Source organism: Mauremys reevesii, linkage group 1 (assembly GCF_016161935.1).
Source record: "Mauremys reevesii isolate NIE-2019 linkage group 1, ASM1616193v1, whole genome shotgun sequence".
Taxonomy (NCBI): domain Eukaryota; kingdom Metazoa; phylum Chordata; order Testudines; family Geoemydidae; genus Mauremys; species Mauremys reevesii.
In genome coordinates, this window is record NC_052623.1 from 72,417,855 (window position 1) to 72,433,184 (window position 15,330).

The following is a 15,330-nucleotide window of genomic DNA, read 5'->3' on the forward strand; positions in this document are numbered from 1 at the left end:
TGTTGTTGAAATTGCAAAATACTTCTGCAACAACCACTTTGCAGCAGCTGCGCTGAAAAAATGTGGGAAGACCAAGCTAACTCTCCCATAAGATGTATGATGGAACTTAGTAGTGGACTGTTTTGAGCACTATATCAAGAACTGGCCTAATCCAATGACAGTTTGTGAAAAAAATCGTGAAAAAATAGATGGCACTGTCACAGCCAAAGTTCTCAACATTGGTCTTCAGAGAAATGTTGAACACATGCTGAGTACCCTGAAGCCTATTTCTGTAGCCTTGAACAAAATGCAGGGAAATAGCTGTTTTATTGTTGACACTGTTGAAATTCGGAAGGAACTGAGTGAGATCTTAAAAAGAGAAATATGCAACAATGACAAAGTTAAATTACAAGCATTAAAAAAATGAATGGGACAAGCACTATCTCCAGCTCATTTTCTTGCAAATATTCTCAATACTCGGTACCAGGGTCAAAGCTTAACTGCTGAAGAAGAGGAATTGGCTATGATATGGACATCCAGCAATCATCCCTCCATAAAGCCAACTATGATAAACTTCAGAGCTAAGGGTGAACCGTTCAAGAAATATATGTTTGCTGATGTTTTAAAGAAAGTCACACCAGTGAACTGGTGGAAGTCACTTAAGCACTTGGATTCAGAGACTGCTGAAGTGATAATCTCAATTTTAACAGCAGTAGCTTCTTCTTCTGGTATAGAAAGAATATTTTCTTCCTTTGGACTCATTCCAAATTGAGAAATGGTTTGGGACCTGAAAAATCAGGAAAGCTTGTTTTTCTTTTCCAGATTATGAACAAACAGGAAAACGAAAGTGAAGACGACAGAGTTAGCTGCAGAAGCCAATATTTTAAGTTTCTCATGTTGACCTGGCTGACATAGTCAATTTAATTTTTGTTTTTGTTTTTTTTAATATTTCATTTAACTATTTGTTATAAACAATTTTAACAAAAACAAACCTGATTTTAAAAAAACTTGAATGTTTAACTAAATTCATATGCTTGTTGTGTTAAAATGTTTTAGTTAAATAAAACACTTTAAATGTCTGTCTGGTAATGTTCTCCTTCTAATACAGTATGGCAAAAAATTCCTCCAAATATTAATGATTAACCAGTTGAATTGGAGATAGTTCACCTACCAGTGACTTAAATGAAATAACCAAACAATCATTCATTTTCTGATATAGCTGTAAAACTAAACTGAAAAGTTTTCAAAATAAAATAACTTTAAAAATGTATAGTGTGTACCTTTTAAAAATGAAACCTACATCTATCTCTGAGTTGTGAAGAATATATATTAAGGTTATAACAACCAACAAGAATGAACTTTTATGTAGAAATCCATGATTAAATTGAGTCTTCCTGACTAGTGACTTAAATCAAATCCACCCTGAAAAGCACGTTACCCAGGAACAACAGCCACAAGGTGATGAAACTATGACATGATGAATTACTTGCTTGCTCATTCTTTGCTGTAACATGAATTTAAAGAGTGGCAAGGGAGAGACTCTGCACAAAATGTGTTCTAGTGGTGGGGACACATGATAACTTGCAGTAGCTCTGTGGGAAGGGGAAATTGACACACAGAAGATCCCTTTGCACAATGCATCACAAGGGCAAAAAAACACAGACTCTTAGAAGTGTAGGACTGCAAGCAACCTCAACAAGTCATGTTGTCCAGTCCCCTGCACTCACGGCAGGACTCAGTAATAACGAGACCATTCCTGACAGGTGTTTGTCTAACCTGTTCTTAAAAACCTCCAATAACTCAAATTCCAGAGACTCAATAGGCAATTTGTTCCAGTGCTTAACTACCCTTACAGTTAGGAAGCTTTTCTTTTTGTCCAACCTAAACCTCCCTTGCTGTAATGTAACCCCACTGCTTCTTGTCCTATCCTCCGAGGATAACAAGAACATTTCATCCTCCTCCTTGTAACAACCTTTTATGTACTGTAAAACTGTTATAATGTACCTTTGTTCTGTCTTCTTTTCTCCAGACTACACAAGCTAATTTTTATTTTCCAATCTATAACCACTCCCAGCTTGGTATTGTCCGCAAACTTTACAAGCGTACTCTATGTCATTATTAAAATCACTTATGAAGATATTGAACAGAACCTGACTCAGACAGATCCCTGGAGGACCCCACTTGATATGCCCTTACAGCTTGACTTTGAACCACTGATAATTACTCTATGAGAACAGTTTTCCAACCAGTTTTGCACCCGTCTTATGGTAGCTCTAGATAGCCTATATTTCCTTAGTTTGTTTAAGAGAAGTCATGTAAGACAGTGGCAAAAGCCTTACTAAAGTCAAGGTATACCACATTTACCACTCCTCCCCATCCACAATCTGACATCAGTCTATAAATAAACAACATACAATAAAATGCTATAAATTCAATAATTTAGGAAATGCTCAGATAAAAAAAACTTTATAAAAGATAGTTATGGTTGAAACCTTGCTGTCACTGACTACTGCTAACACACACAAAAAGTTTTACACCTGCACTATAGCCACCTTCTGCAAAAGCCTAAACATTAAAAAGGTTACAAATGAAAAGTTAAGGCAACTACTTCCAAACCATTCTTCCTCATTCACTATCATCTTCTGTCCTGCACATTAAACCTTGGTGTAAATGTCTATCATCTCATTTACCTAAGAATTTTAAATACTGGGTTAATTAGAGTAATATAAATTATTAATAAGGATAATGTTTTTAAAAAGCTAATTATTGTGGATTTACTGATTTGAGGACCCTTCTTGTTCATTTGGGGCTATTTATTTTTTAAAGCAAAACTAAGCAGCTACTATAAGAAAAGCATGTGACATTAAATATGCATTATAACCAGAATAGACCAAGTTTATGCACATTAATGAGCTCTATTCATAATAGATTGGGGTGCTGATTGAACAATTGTCACTGAAAGTGCAAAGTCATCTATATATAAAGAGGTTAATAAAGTCTACTATTTATGAATTATTCTTTTCATGTTCTTTGTGTATGTCACAGCTCCAATTCAAACAAAGCTGGCAAGAATGGAAGCAATCTTTATTTTAAGTTACTTGAAAACTAGTATTTCCACTAATGTCATTTTTCAGGGAAAGATTTCCTATACAAATCACTTGTGAGCAGCAAGGAACTCAAACTTCATTAGCACATTTTTATTTTAAAATGAAATCAGCATCTCATAAGATCTGTTATTTGTAATATAATGTAATATATCACTATCATAAAGTTGTTTCTCTTTTTAGGTACTATATGCATTTGCAAGTAGTAGATCACAGATAAAAAACTCATATTAAATAAAAATTAAACTGTATTTAAATTTAAAAATAAATACTTACTAATCAAATCAGAAAGTTTCTACATAGGCACAATGAGCACCCATGCTGGCAGCCATAGTAGAGAGAGAGACTGGAGGAACAAGAAAATTGAGGTACTCAATCATTCTTAGAGGTGGCTTCTTCAAGCTCACGGTTGAGCTACAGGGTTGATTAGATTTGGGTTACTGTGGTTACAGGAAAGCCTCAGTGGGGTTATGAGTGCGCAAGCCCCTTGTATGGAGTAAGCAGTAGCAGCACTTTTTTACTCTTTCCTCAGAACCCCGTGGGGCTGCTGACCTACTGCTGAGTCGAGATAACTGTAATGATCAGCAACAGAGAGACAGATGCAACACCAGAATCAACCAGAAGGGAAAGCCAGAGGGAAGACTGGAAAGTTACTACTTTCCTTTTTGTAACTGGAGTTCTTCAAGATGTGTGGTCCCTATCAGTATTCCACTGTAGGTATGCATGCACTCCCTGTACCTGAGACCAGAGGTTTGTTGCAAGCAATGTCCTCTGAAGCAGAGGGGAAGAACGGAGGGTTGTGGAATACAGATAGGGATCACGCACCTTGAAGAACTCCAGTTGCAATAAGATAAGTAACTTCCCTTTCTTCGAGTGCCGGTCCCTATATGCATTCCACTGTGGGTGACTGACAAGCAGTACTGAAAGAGGAGGTGGGTGCAAGAATTCAGGTGGTAAAGCTGCTTGTAGAACCGTTTCCCCCCCAAAGGATGTGTCAGCAGAGAAATCTTGGATCAAGGCATAATGTGTTTTGAATGTGTGGCTGGAACTGCATATAGCTGCCCTGGCAAATGTCAAGCAAGGGGACCTCTTGAAGTGATGCCACTGAGACTTGGGCCCTTGCAGAGTGAGCCCTGGCCCTATGTAGGAGAAGGAGCTGTGCCAACTGAGAGTGTCAGATACAGCCAGAGATCCTCTGAGAGGATATAGCTTGACCTTGGACTCATTCTGCTACGGCAACAAACACTCCAGATGTTATTCTGATCGGATATGATTTCTGCAGGTATAATGCCAATGCTCATCTTATGTCGAGGGAACGAAGTCTCCTTTCCTCACCAGAGTCATGGGGCTTTGGAAAAAAATATGCAGGGAAGTGAATTGACTGGTTTAGTTGAAATTCTGAAAATATACGAGTGAATTTTGGATGTAGTCATAGTGAGATGTTGTGTTTATGGAACACTGTGTGTGGTTATTCATCTATTAGTATCCCAAGCTCTGCTCATTCTGATAAAGCTGAGGTAGAAAGACTAAGTGGGTATTGGGTTGTGATGGTACCATCAGTGACTGAGGTTCCTGATGGGTACTCTTTGCCCATATTGGCAGTTCTCAGTCTTTTGACTTAGGTAGTATCGCTGGCATTGTTACTGCTGGGGAGGAGTCTGGTACCAACGAAGCCCCGCTCTTATGATCCTTTTTATCATGGCCCTGGGGCTTAGGACGTCTTTAGGGGCTGGGTGCAAAGGCTTGTTCAGCTTTAAGAGGAATAGACTTAAAGGGGGAATCTGCTCTTGTGTTTACGAGAACATTCCCTGTTCTCCTGATGAGACCCCGATGGACGGTCCATAGGTGTGCTCTCTCTCACTCCTAAGTCAGGCCACATGACAGGAGGTGCGCTCCTTGCTCACTCTGGCCAATGTATAGAGGGGATCAGGACTAGGCATTCATAGCCTTTTCGCTAGGTGCTTTTTAAGCTGGAATTCCTGAATCTGTTAGGTATGCCTAGGGAAGGAGTGACAAATATTGCAGCTGATGGAGATATTTGTTTCCCCAAAGCAGTAAAAGCAGTCCAGGTGATTGTTGCTGACTAAAAGGGAATGGGGACAGAAGACAGCTTTTAAAGCCTGATGTTCTGGGCATAGTCTAATTCCGGTATCAGGAGCCAGAGCGGTGGTGGTAGGGGTTCCTGGGGTGAGGAAACTAACTAAATACTCTTGCATCCGACGAAGTGGGTATTCACCCACAAAAGCTCATGCTGCAAAACATCTGTTAGTCTATAAGGTGCCACAGGATTCTTTGCTGCTTTAACTAAATACGAACTATGCTATTAAAGACTATTTACAATAGCTATACTAAAGAGAAAACTTTGAAATATTTATAGGTTGAAGACAAGGCTGAAAAAAACCCAGACACTCCAGATACTGGAGGTCCTGACTCAGGCCATGTGGCAGTAAGAAGTAACTGGAGAGGCAGTTGGTCCAACCTGCCCCTTATACCTTTGGTATGGAGCATGAGGAGAGCAGGGGCACAGGTGTGAGCAATGGACACTGCTTGCAAGAATTCTCTGGTCTCAAGCTAAGGGACTGAATATGTACCCACAGTGCAATACACATAGGGACCCACAATTGAAGCAGAACCTCTCTTCTACTCTCTCCTACAAAGGGAGAAAGTGCCAGGTTCCTTTGTAAGCCTTGACTAAGGGAGAAAGAAAGGACACCCATTAGCCTCCTCCGAATACTTTGAACATGGAGATGCACACCCACTGGAAAGAAAAGACCAGAGATGGCACAGAGACAGAGGCCTGGTCTATACTGTGTGTGTGTGTGTGTGTGTGTGTGTGTGTGTGTGTGTGTGTGTGTGTGTGGACAGGTAGGCTGGACATACACTCCCACTCTGTCTCTCTGGGTATGTAGATTGGGAAGAGGAGGCAGGTGATTCAGTTGCTGCGAGCCTCATGGCAGAAGTGTTCCTTAAGGAGGAATTTGAATGAGGAGAAGAAAGTGGCCTGCAGAACAAGTTCACAGAGGACAGTCCATGAATAGGGAGCAGCTTGGAAGCAGTTGTGAGAGAAGCAGATATATGTGTTACTAAAGTTAGTATCATTAGTGCAGCAGAGAATGGGAAGGGAAGGTGAGATGAAGAAATTGCTTTGGATTCTAGCATGACATACAAGAGGGTGGCTTTCTAGAGAACTTGCTCCCTCGGAAGAAAAGACAGCTTGCTTTTCCCTCCTTCTACAGATTCCAGAAGTGTTGAATAGAAGGGTTAACTTCTCTACCTGTACTTTGCATCTAAGCTTTATTTTGTATTATTAAAAGATATGTGCTAGTCTTCACTACTGCATTTTCTGCAAAATCCACTTTTGTGTTTCATATTTCCCATAGTGTTTAACCCAGGGGTAGGGAACCTATGGCATGTGTGCCAAAGGCGGTACACAAGCTGATTTTCAGTGGCACTCACGCTGCCCAGGTCCTGGCCACCGGTCTGGGGGTTCTGCATTTTAATTTAATTTTAAATGAAGCTTCTTAAACATTTTGAAAACCTTATTTACTTTACATACAACAATAGTTTAGTTATATATTATAGACTTATAGAAAGAGACCTTCTAAAAATGTTAAAATGTATTACTGGCACGCGAAACCTTAAATTACAGTGAATAAATGAAGACTCGGCACACCACTTCTTAAAGGTTGCTGACTCCTGGTTTAACCTAATATACAGGTGTACAAATAAATATAATTATAATCCTAATTATAATGTTCAGTTGTTCAGGTGTTTGAACTTAACATTCTATGCTGAAGATTCAATATTATAGATGCATATTACCATTTAGTTTGGCTGCTTCATATATATTTGAACTGAGTGAACTTGTACGGCTAAATGTATGGATCAGGATGTAAATGTAAATCAGGATCCTACTATTGTCCTGGGGCCTGTGATTTTCAGTGGAAGTCACCTGAAAAATCTATGTTAGAAATGACTGAAACTATCAAAACTGTTACTCTTCAAAGAAAGGAGATTACTTGTGTGACTCATTGGGGCAAGTTTGAAGGAGTTTTATTATCATACTGATTCTCCCTCACAGCCAGAAGGATTACTCCAATGGAAGTCTCATGCGTTGGTGTTGGGAATAGGGAGGGTAAAAAATACAGGAAATTTCTACTCCAGACAAAGTCAAGTGTTTTATCCAATGGCATTGGAATTGTAATTCTTTGCATATATGCACAGCTGAAACTTAATAGTCTAAACTGGTGTAAAAATTCAACATCTTGCTGTCAGGTGGAATATGACTTTTTGTTTTGAAGTCTAGTACACAATTATTGACAATATCCATATTTCACAACTAAAGGACAGAAATTAGAAACTAAAGCTAGTTTATTAAGAAATAATATACTAAGCACTCCAATAGAGTTTGCAAAATTAGAATTGTTTATTCCCAAAGAACAGGTTGAATATAAGGCAGAAAAGGGCAACAACTGAGGTCATGATTTATTAGATCAATTGAAACATGCTGCTGCTGCTTATTCCAACTCCTGAGTAACTTTTACAAAAATTATATTGCGGTTTGCAGGTTTGATGCGTAAGAGATCATTGTGGCATCACTTCGCTGCTTTTGAATAAGAAAAAGCAGACTATGTAAATAACTACTGATTAAAGTGGCTTATTACCTAAGTAGTATTCAAAGTGATGCACAAAGAAGATGCCACAATGATGGAATTCTCAATTATACTACAACCAATGTAGCCTTTAGAGAGTACAAAGAATAAAAAATAATAGTTTCACTCTAAAGAGTTGTAGAAAACAGAAGTGTATGCGTAAGCCAGAACAATGAAAAACTACAAGACAGAAAATTTACATACTGTACATGGTAAACTAGAGTGTCTAGAAAATTTATTGAATAAAACAAATATTGTGAATTAAGTAACACCATAGTGGCTTCAATAAACCAAGTTCAGGCTCCCTTACATAATATACATATTATTATTAAAAAGCAACTATAATTCCTTAGTTTCCCAAAAGAATGGAACAGCAATAAATGTACTGTACCAGATATGCAGATAAATACATTTTAAAATTCTTTCTAGCTGCATATCTCATAGCCTGGATCACATGTAAAGGAGCAATATATTAATTTTGGTAGAGGAAGATTGTCTTGAAGATTAAAGAAAAATAGATATTAGATTGCAAGGTGTTTATGGTGCGCACTACATCTCCATGTGTGTTTGTGCAGTGTCTAGCATGATGGGACATACTCCTGATTTGGTGCTTCTAGGTGTTATCTTAAGAGGAATATTAATTTATAATAATAAAGTACACTCTTCATATTTTCTCCCCCAAATCATAAATATGAGATGTCAGCCACATTTGATTGTCAAACACAATTTGATGCAATTCTAGTTTGCAACATATAAATTAAATGAATCAAATTACATATTTGTGGATACCAATACATAAACCCAGATTTTATTTTCAAATATTAGATTTTTTTTTTTTAAACAAGAGACAAAGTTGGCATTTGGCCCATCAGAGTGCATGTAAGTTGTCTGCAATCATTATTTCCATCTATCTAGATACAAATGATTGCACATTCATATGTACCTACACAAAATAATTACTGGAGTTTTATTTCAGTTGATGGCCTCTGTAGCTGATGCCTCATCCCTTGCCTGCCCCTTTAATTAACAGAAAATACATGTGTATAAATAATGAGTCAGGGTAATAAATTATCAGGGCCCACATTTTCATTTTATAAGGCAATGGTTTTAAAGATACAGTACCAAACATTTTATTAGAATGGATAAAGATTGGAAAGAGAGAGAGGGGTACTGGCAAGGGAACCATATCAGTAAGAAAGTACTCATCAGCTCCTTACATATTCTACCACTGCAACTCAGAAAGGTTAAAAAGGAGATTTCCTCTTGTCCCCTTCACTGTTTTAGTAGTAGTGCAATATCACTATGCAAGTTAAACTATCCCCATGCAATTTGAAATTGATAAAGACTGACTATATATTCCCAATGATATACTATACTTTTTCTTTTTACTATAGCTCAAGAGTTTATAGCTGTGCTAGTATTACAAGGACAGACTCTCTCTCTCATATATAAATGAATAAATAAATAAATAAATAAATAAATAAATAAAAACAAACCATATATATAAAACTTCCTGAACTGCACAAATCTGACTAGGAAGACTGCTGAGATTTGTGGCTTCCCTCTACCAGAGCCTCCAGATCCCGCAGCTCCACAAGGTTAGCAACATTCATCTCGCTGGGGTTCTTCAAAGCATAACTGCCAAGTTTTTGAAGCTCCATATAGGACATTTTTTTTTATCAAAGAACAAATCACTATTTCCTCCTACCCGGCACAATGGAAGGAGTTGTCAAGGATGACAGAATCCTATCCTCCCTTCCTCAAAAGCAGACAAGGTTAGGTGAGGCAAAGGGAGAGTCTTGGCAATATTCACAAAACAATTCTGGAATGCTTTTAAGTCATCTGGTAGTAGTACTGAGGAAACCCCTTCATCAGATGACAAAGAATCATTACCAAAAATCCTTTGGTGATGATATAGAGTGTTGGTGTTGCTCTATCTCTGGATCTGCTCCTTCATGGTATTGTGGCAAAGGTGGTCTAGCCAGGGATGTTGAGTCATCTTTTCCTCTTACTCAAGTGCAGCGAGACCTTCATCTTGAAGCTTGAGAAGATAGGTCCCAGTACTGCCTATAGGGCCACCGTGGAAAACTGTAGGAATACAGCTGGCTCGTCGGGTATTGGCCAGTCCAGTACCATTCCTGCTGGGCTAGTGACAGTTTAATCTTTAGGGGAAGTTGGTAGGTGTCTCTGTGGTGTCAATCACTGTATGCAGAGGAGAGGGCTTTCTACTAGAAGATGGGAAGAATGTATGCCCGGTGATGGTGCAGAGTAAACCTCCACCAGAAGTGGTACCAAAGTACATAGCACTCTCAATATCTGAGTCTGTTCCAGTGCTGGTGTTTCTGCAGCAATGATGGTCTTGAGTTTCCTCTGGGCTCATCCTCTGTGAGCATCAATGCTGATGGGTGCAGGATTGGATCTAGGGTTGGTGCCATAGAAGTCTCCTGTATCTAAGGCTATTCTTTTTCCCACACTTTGACTCTCCACAGGGATTGGTGGATTTATATATGAAAGCTTTTTGGTGTCTATCTTTACGGGAGAACACTGGGCGCCTTATGCTGACTGTCTCCTGTGTTCAGAGTGGCCCTTTTGAGTGGCAGTTTTGGTGCAAATGAGGTGAGCATGGCTTCAGTGCAAGGTATTTTCTCAGCTCTGTCTTGTCTGGACTGGTTTTTGGTGTTGTCAGTCTGCTGGCTGGGGTGGTGGATGAAGCTGGCTTGTCTGCCAGCATAACTTTTGGAGCTCTTCTCCTCAGGGTCTGATGAGGCCTTCGTGGACCATTCCAGGAGATGGAGCTTTAGCCTCACATGTCATGACTTCTGTGTTCTTGTGGAGAATGACATGCAGACCGATCATCCGCTAGGTATTCGAGATTCTGACATACAAAAAACATAAATGCTGTGTCCACCTTGAGGGGAGATTAATCCATCCCAAGAAGGACAGGGCTATAAGCCCACAGGTTTTGAGTTGATCATGCTAAGGGACCCTGTACAGTGAGTGGAGTCTGATCATTAGAAATCAGTTCAGAGGGATGGAGACATTTCATGATGGTCAATATCGAAGATCAGAAATAGCTCTGAGATTTTCATGAAGATATGTAGAAATTTACCCTGAGCAAAGAACTAGTGAGTTGGACACTCACCAGGTTCTGTCTCACTGCTATGGGTAGTAAGAGAAAACTGAGCCAGGGTTACAGTTGTCCCACTCTTTACATCCTCATGCTGCATCAAAAGGAGGTAAAAGACACACCCTTGGCCCTGACGGGGTCACTACGATTCAGAAAAACTCCATTCTCATGCGCATGAGGTACATGTACACTCACAGTGGGATCCACACTGACACATACTCAGAGAAGAATCTTAGCTACATAAAAGAAGCCTATTGTCATAAAAGGAACAATTAGAAAAATCACAATTTCCCTTAGCTAAAATATAAATAAATTGGCTCTGTGATTTGGAAAGTGACTTTGTTCACATGTAACATAATAGCTTCTTTTTCAGCTTAGCTTTAATTGAGATAAATCATTAATACTTGAGTACAAAATGTTCAATAGATCGTGAATGGGAAAGTACTGAGCACCATTTCAAGGTCTAACATAGCTTGAGAAAAGCAGATAAGCTAGAACAGCTTGTTAATAAAAATCAAATTTAAGAACAGCTTTGCTGTACTATTTAATTGGTGAAGTCATTTATTCTGCCTCTCCTCAAGAGCACATCAAGATAATAAAATAGAGGCTGTAGTTTAATTTCATACATAACACTAGATAGAAAAGGCTGTTTTCCATATTACTCACCTGTTTTCATTTCTAACAAGCGCTTTTTCTTTTGTTGCCTCTCTATTTTTTCTTTTTCTGCTTTCTCCTTAGCTATTCTAGCACGTCTCTGTTTTTCCTCTGCTTCTCTTCTTCTTATATTCTCCTTGGCTGCTTGCTATTAAAAAAAGAGAGAGAGAGAGATTGGTAATGAAACAATGTAAGTAAAGTTTCAGACAGAACAAACTTGTAAACTATAAAAATGAAAAAATACCTAAGTTATAATATCAAAGGGGTAGCCATGTTAGTCTAGATCTGTAAAAGCAGCAAAGAGTCCTGTGGCACCTTATAGACTAACAGACGTATTGGAGCATGAGCTTTCGTGGGTGAATACCCACTTCGTCGGATGTTGCCACAGGACTCTTTGCTGCTTTTACAGATCCAGTGAGACACAGCAAGGTCCACAGACTTGTTTGGGAACCTATTACTATAAAAGAAGGGTGTATTGCCATGAGACTTTGGGTTTGTTCTGCCATCAACACCAGACCTTTGGATGTGTCTGACAAAGACCCAGCTCCATCCCCCTCCCTCGTGTGCAGTTTCAGCTGGCCACTGGAACTGACCGAGCAACACTAAGGACTGATAACTATAAGATCCAGCTGCATTACCTTTTGGTGTGTATGTGCACGTGTGTGTATGTGTGTGTGTGTATGTGTGAATGGACACATGTTGATTTTAATGCTTAAATTGTACTCTCAATAAACACGGTGTATTGCCTTATCCCCTTGAAAAAGATTCTGTGTGCTTCTTATAAGCATAACACTATGAGGGAAGACTGAAAAAACTGGGTTTGTTTAGTCTGGAAAAGAGAAGACTGAGTTGACATGACAACAGTTTTCCGATACATAAAAGGTTGTTCTTAACCTCTGAGGATAGGACAAGAAGCAATGTGCTTAAATTGCAGCAAGGGTGGTTTAGGTTGGATATTAAGGCCTGGTCTACACTAGGAGTTTATGTCTAATTTAGCAGCGTTAATTCGACTTAACCGTGCACACGTCCACACCAGGAAGCTAATTAGTTCGACCTAGAGGGCTCTTTAGTTCAAATTCTGTACTCCTCCCCGACGAGGGGAGTAGCGCTAAATTCGACATGGCTATGTCGAATTAGGCTGTGTGGGGACAGAAATCGACCTTAATAGCTCTGGGAGCTATCCCACAGTGCGCCACTCTGTTGACGCTCTGGACAGCAGTCTGAGCTTGGATGTTCTGACCAGCCACACAGGAAATGCCCAGGGAAAATTTGACACGCTCCGGCGCCTTGTGGATGTTCTGCAGGACCGCAGGCAGGAGGACAGAGCACCCCTGCACTGTATCTGCAACCGCCCTCCCCCACCACAAAGTCCCAAACCCCCCTCACCCAAAGTAACAAGAAGGAGGGGCGACAGGGGCCATGAAAACTGTCACTGCACCCCTGCAGAGTGCACAAATACAAGAAGGCTCTCATTCCCTAAATGTTGAGAAGTCCTTCCCTTCCTGGCTCACCGAAGCCCCAATCCCAGTTTCATCCCCTAACTGTGTAGTTGATTATTAAAAGTAGTTTGCTGTTAATTACTATTTCCGTCAAGTTTTTCTACAGAAGACTGTCTGTGAAGGGGGTGGGGAAGGGGGTTGTTAATTGCATAGGACAGTCACCTTTACCAGGGTACAGACACGGGGGCAGGATCAAGAGCAGGTCACACACACAGTGCAGTCAGTAGGCACCCTGGTCGGTCTGGGAGGTGTTTTCCATGTTCTGTGTGGGTGGGGGGTACGTGACTTTGTGGCATGGGAGGGCGGTTACAGAACTTATGCAGCGGTCCTTGTCCCGGACCACAGAGCCACGCAGCAGGGGAATCTGTAACCGTCCTCCCCCGCCACAAGGTCACGTAGCCCCCGCACACAGAGTCCCGAAAAGGAGGGATGGCAGGCTCCGTTGAAACAACCAGTCCAGCACTGCAGACCGCTCTAGGAGCAGGATCCTGTCATTACTCGAGTGAAGAAGCGGTGTTAACATCACTGCACACCCTACCCACCACAGTCTGCGTCCCTGTTTCAACCCTTTAACGCGAATTCATTAATAAAGAAAAGATTGTTAATTAACAATGTTCCATTAACTTTATTTTTAAACGTGTGTTGGAAGGAGGGAAACGTGGTGAACAGGGTATATAACCGCAGAAGAAAGTCAACAGTAACTGAAGCAGGGGCAGGTTCAGCTTCTCTGTAAAGAAACTGAACAGTCACAGGTTACGCTGCTCCCTGAGGAACCTAGCTTTCAAAGCCTCCTGGATGCACAGCGCTTCCCGCTGGGCTCTTCTAATCGCACGGCTGTATGGCTGAGCGTAATCAGCAGCCAGGCGATTTGCCTCAACCTCCCATCCCGCCATAAAGGTCTCCCCCTTGCTCTCACAGAGATTGTGGAGCACACAGCAAGCTGCAATAACAATGGGGATATTGGTTTCGCTGAGATCCGAGCGAGTCAGTCTCCCCTTGAGACGTCCGAAAGCACGTTGAATGATGACAGTTACCCAAGACCACCCTTGACACATTTCCCCCCACCTCCCCCCCAGCATGCATTGTGGGGAAATCCCAGAATTCAAATGGGCAGCGGGGACTGCGGGAACTGTGGGATAGCTTCCCACAATGCACCGTTTCCAATGTCGACGCTTGCCCCGTTAGTGTGGACTCACAAAGTCGAATTAGTGTCCTTAGTGTGGACACACAAATTCGACTTTGTAAGGTCGATTCCACAAAATCGAATTAAGTGAAATCGAACTAATCTGGTAGTGTAGACATACCCTAAGAAAAAATTCCTAACTGACAGGGTGGGTAAGCACTGGAATAAATTGTCTAGGAAGGTTGTGTAATCTCCATCATTGGAGATTTTTAAGAGCAGGTTAGACAAACACTTGTCAGGGATGGTCTAGATCAGTGGTTCTCAAACTCTTTTTCCCTGCAGACCACTTGAAAATTACTGAGGGTCTCGGCAGACCACTTAATGATCTTTCCAAATGTTGTTTGTACCGTTAGCTAACTATTGTAAAGCACTTTGGATAAAAGCACTGTATAAAAAAAAAACTTTATAATAATTAACTTTTTTTGTTCTACAAATAAAAGCACACAACTCATATTTTAATATCAGTAGTCTTATCTTTCTACTGCGATGGATGTGCCCTCTCTCCCCCACCACAGCAGCCCCCAAGCTGGGGCTGGGAAGGAGCGGGGTCTCTCTCCCCCACCACAGCAGCCCCTGAACTGGGGCTGGGAAGGAGGACCTTCTCTCTCAGGTCACCACAGCCCTGCACATCCCAAATGCCCCCGACCTCCTCTTCCCACTCCAGTGCCCCTTCCCACCTACCCCTTATTCCCCACAAGGCCACCACCTCACCTTACATGTGCATCTTCTCCAGGGACCTAATTAGTGGAGCCATGCCTGCATGGCTCCACTAATTAGGTGGGTGGCCCTTCATTTTTTATGTGCAGCCGCCCAGGTGCGCATCTTAGAGGGCACTATCCGCGGATCATTTGAATGGAGCTTGCGAACCACTGGTGGTCCATGAGAACCTCTGGTCTAGATAATACTTAGTCCTGCCATGAGTGTAGAAGAGTGGACCAGATGACCTCTCAAGGTCCCTTCCACTCCTATGTTTCTATCAATGGCAATTTGCTAAACATATCCAAAATGTTAGGAAAAAACCATGAGCAAATCAATTGACAAAAACTTCCACTTTGACATTGTTCTCATGGAAATAGAAAAGTTATGATCGGATTGCTCTTGCCTGTGAAATAAGCAAACAATTTCTCACAAG

General features: G+C 40.9%; 1 protein-coding gene across 4 annotated transcripts in view; it reads right to left on the reverse strand.

The window, feature by feature from the left end:
• Positions 1-15,330, reverse strand: part of DIAPH3 (diaphanous related formin 3) — a 481,747-nt gene that overhangs the window by 124,674 nt on the left and 341,743 nt on the right. For all 4 annotated transcript variants that reach the window (XM_039507674.1, XM_039507681.1, XM_039507691.1 and 1 more), the window contains one exon: positions 11,529-11,664. In XM_039507674.1, the coding sequence (XP_039363608.1) occupies positions 11,529-11,664 (136 nt within the window). The remainder of the gene's footprint in view (positions 1-11,528; positions 11,665-15,330) is intronic.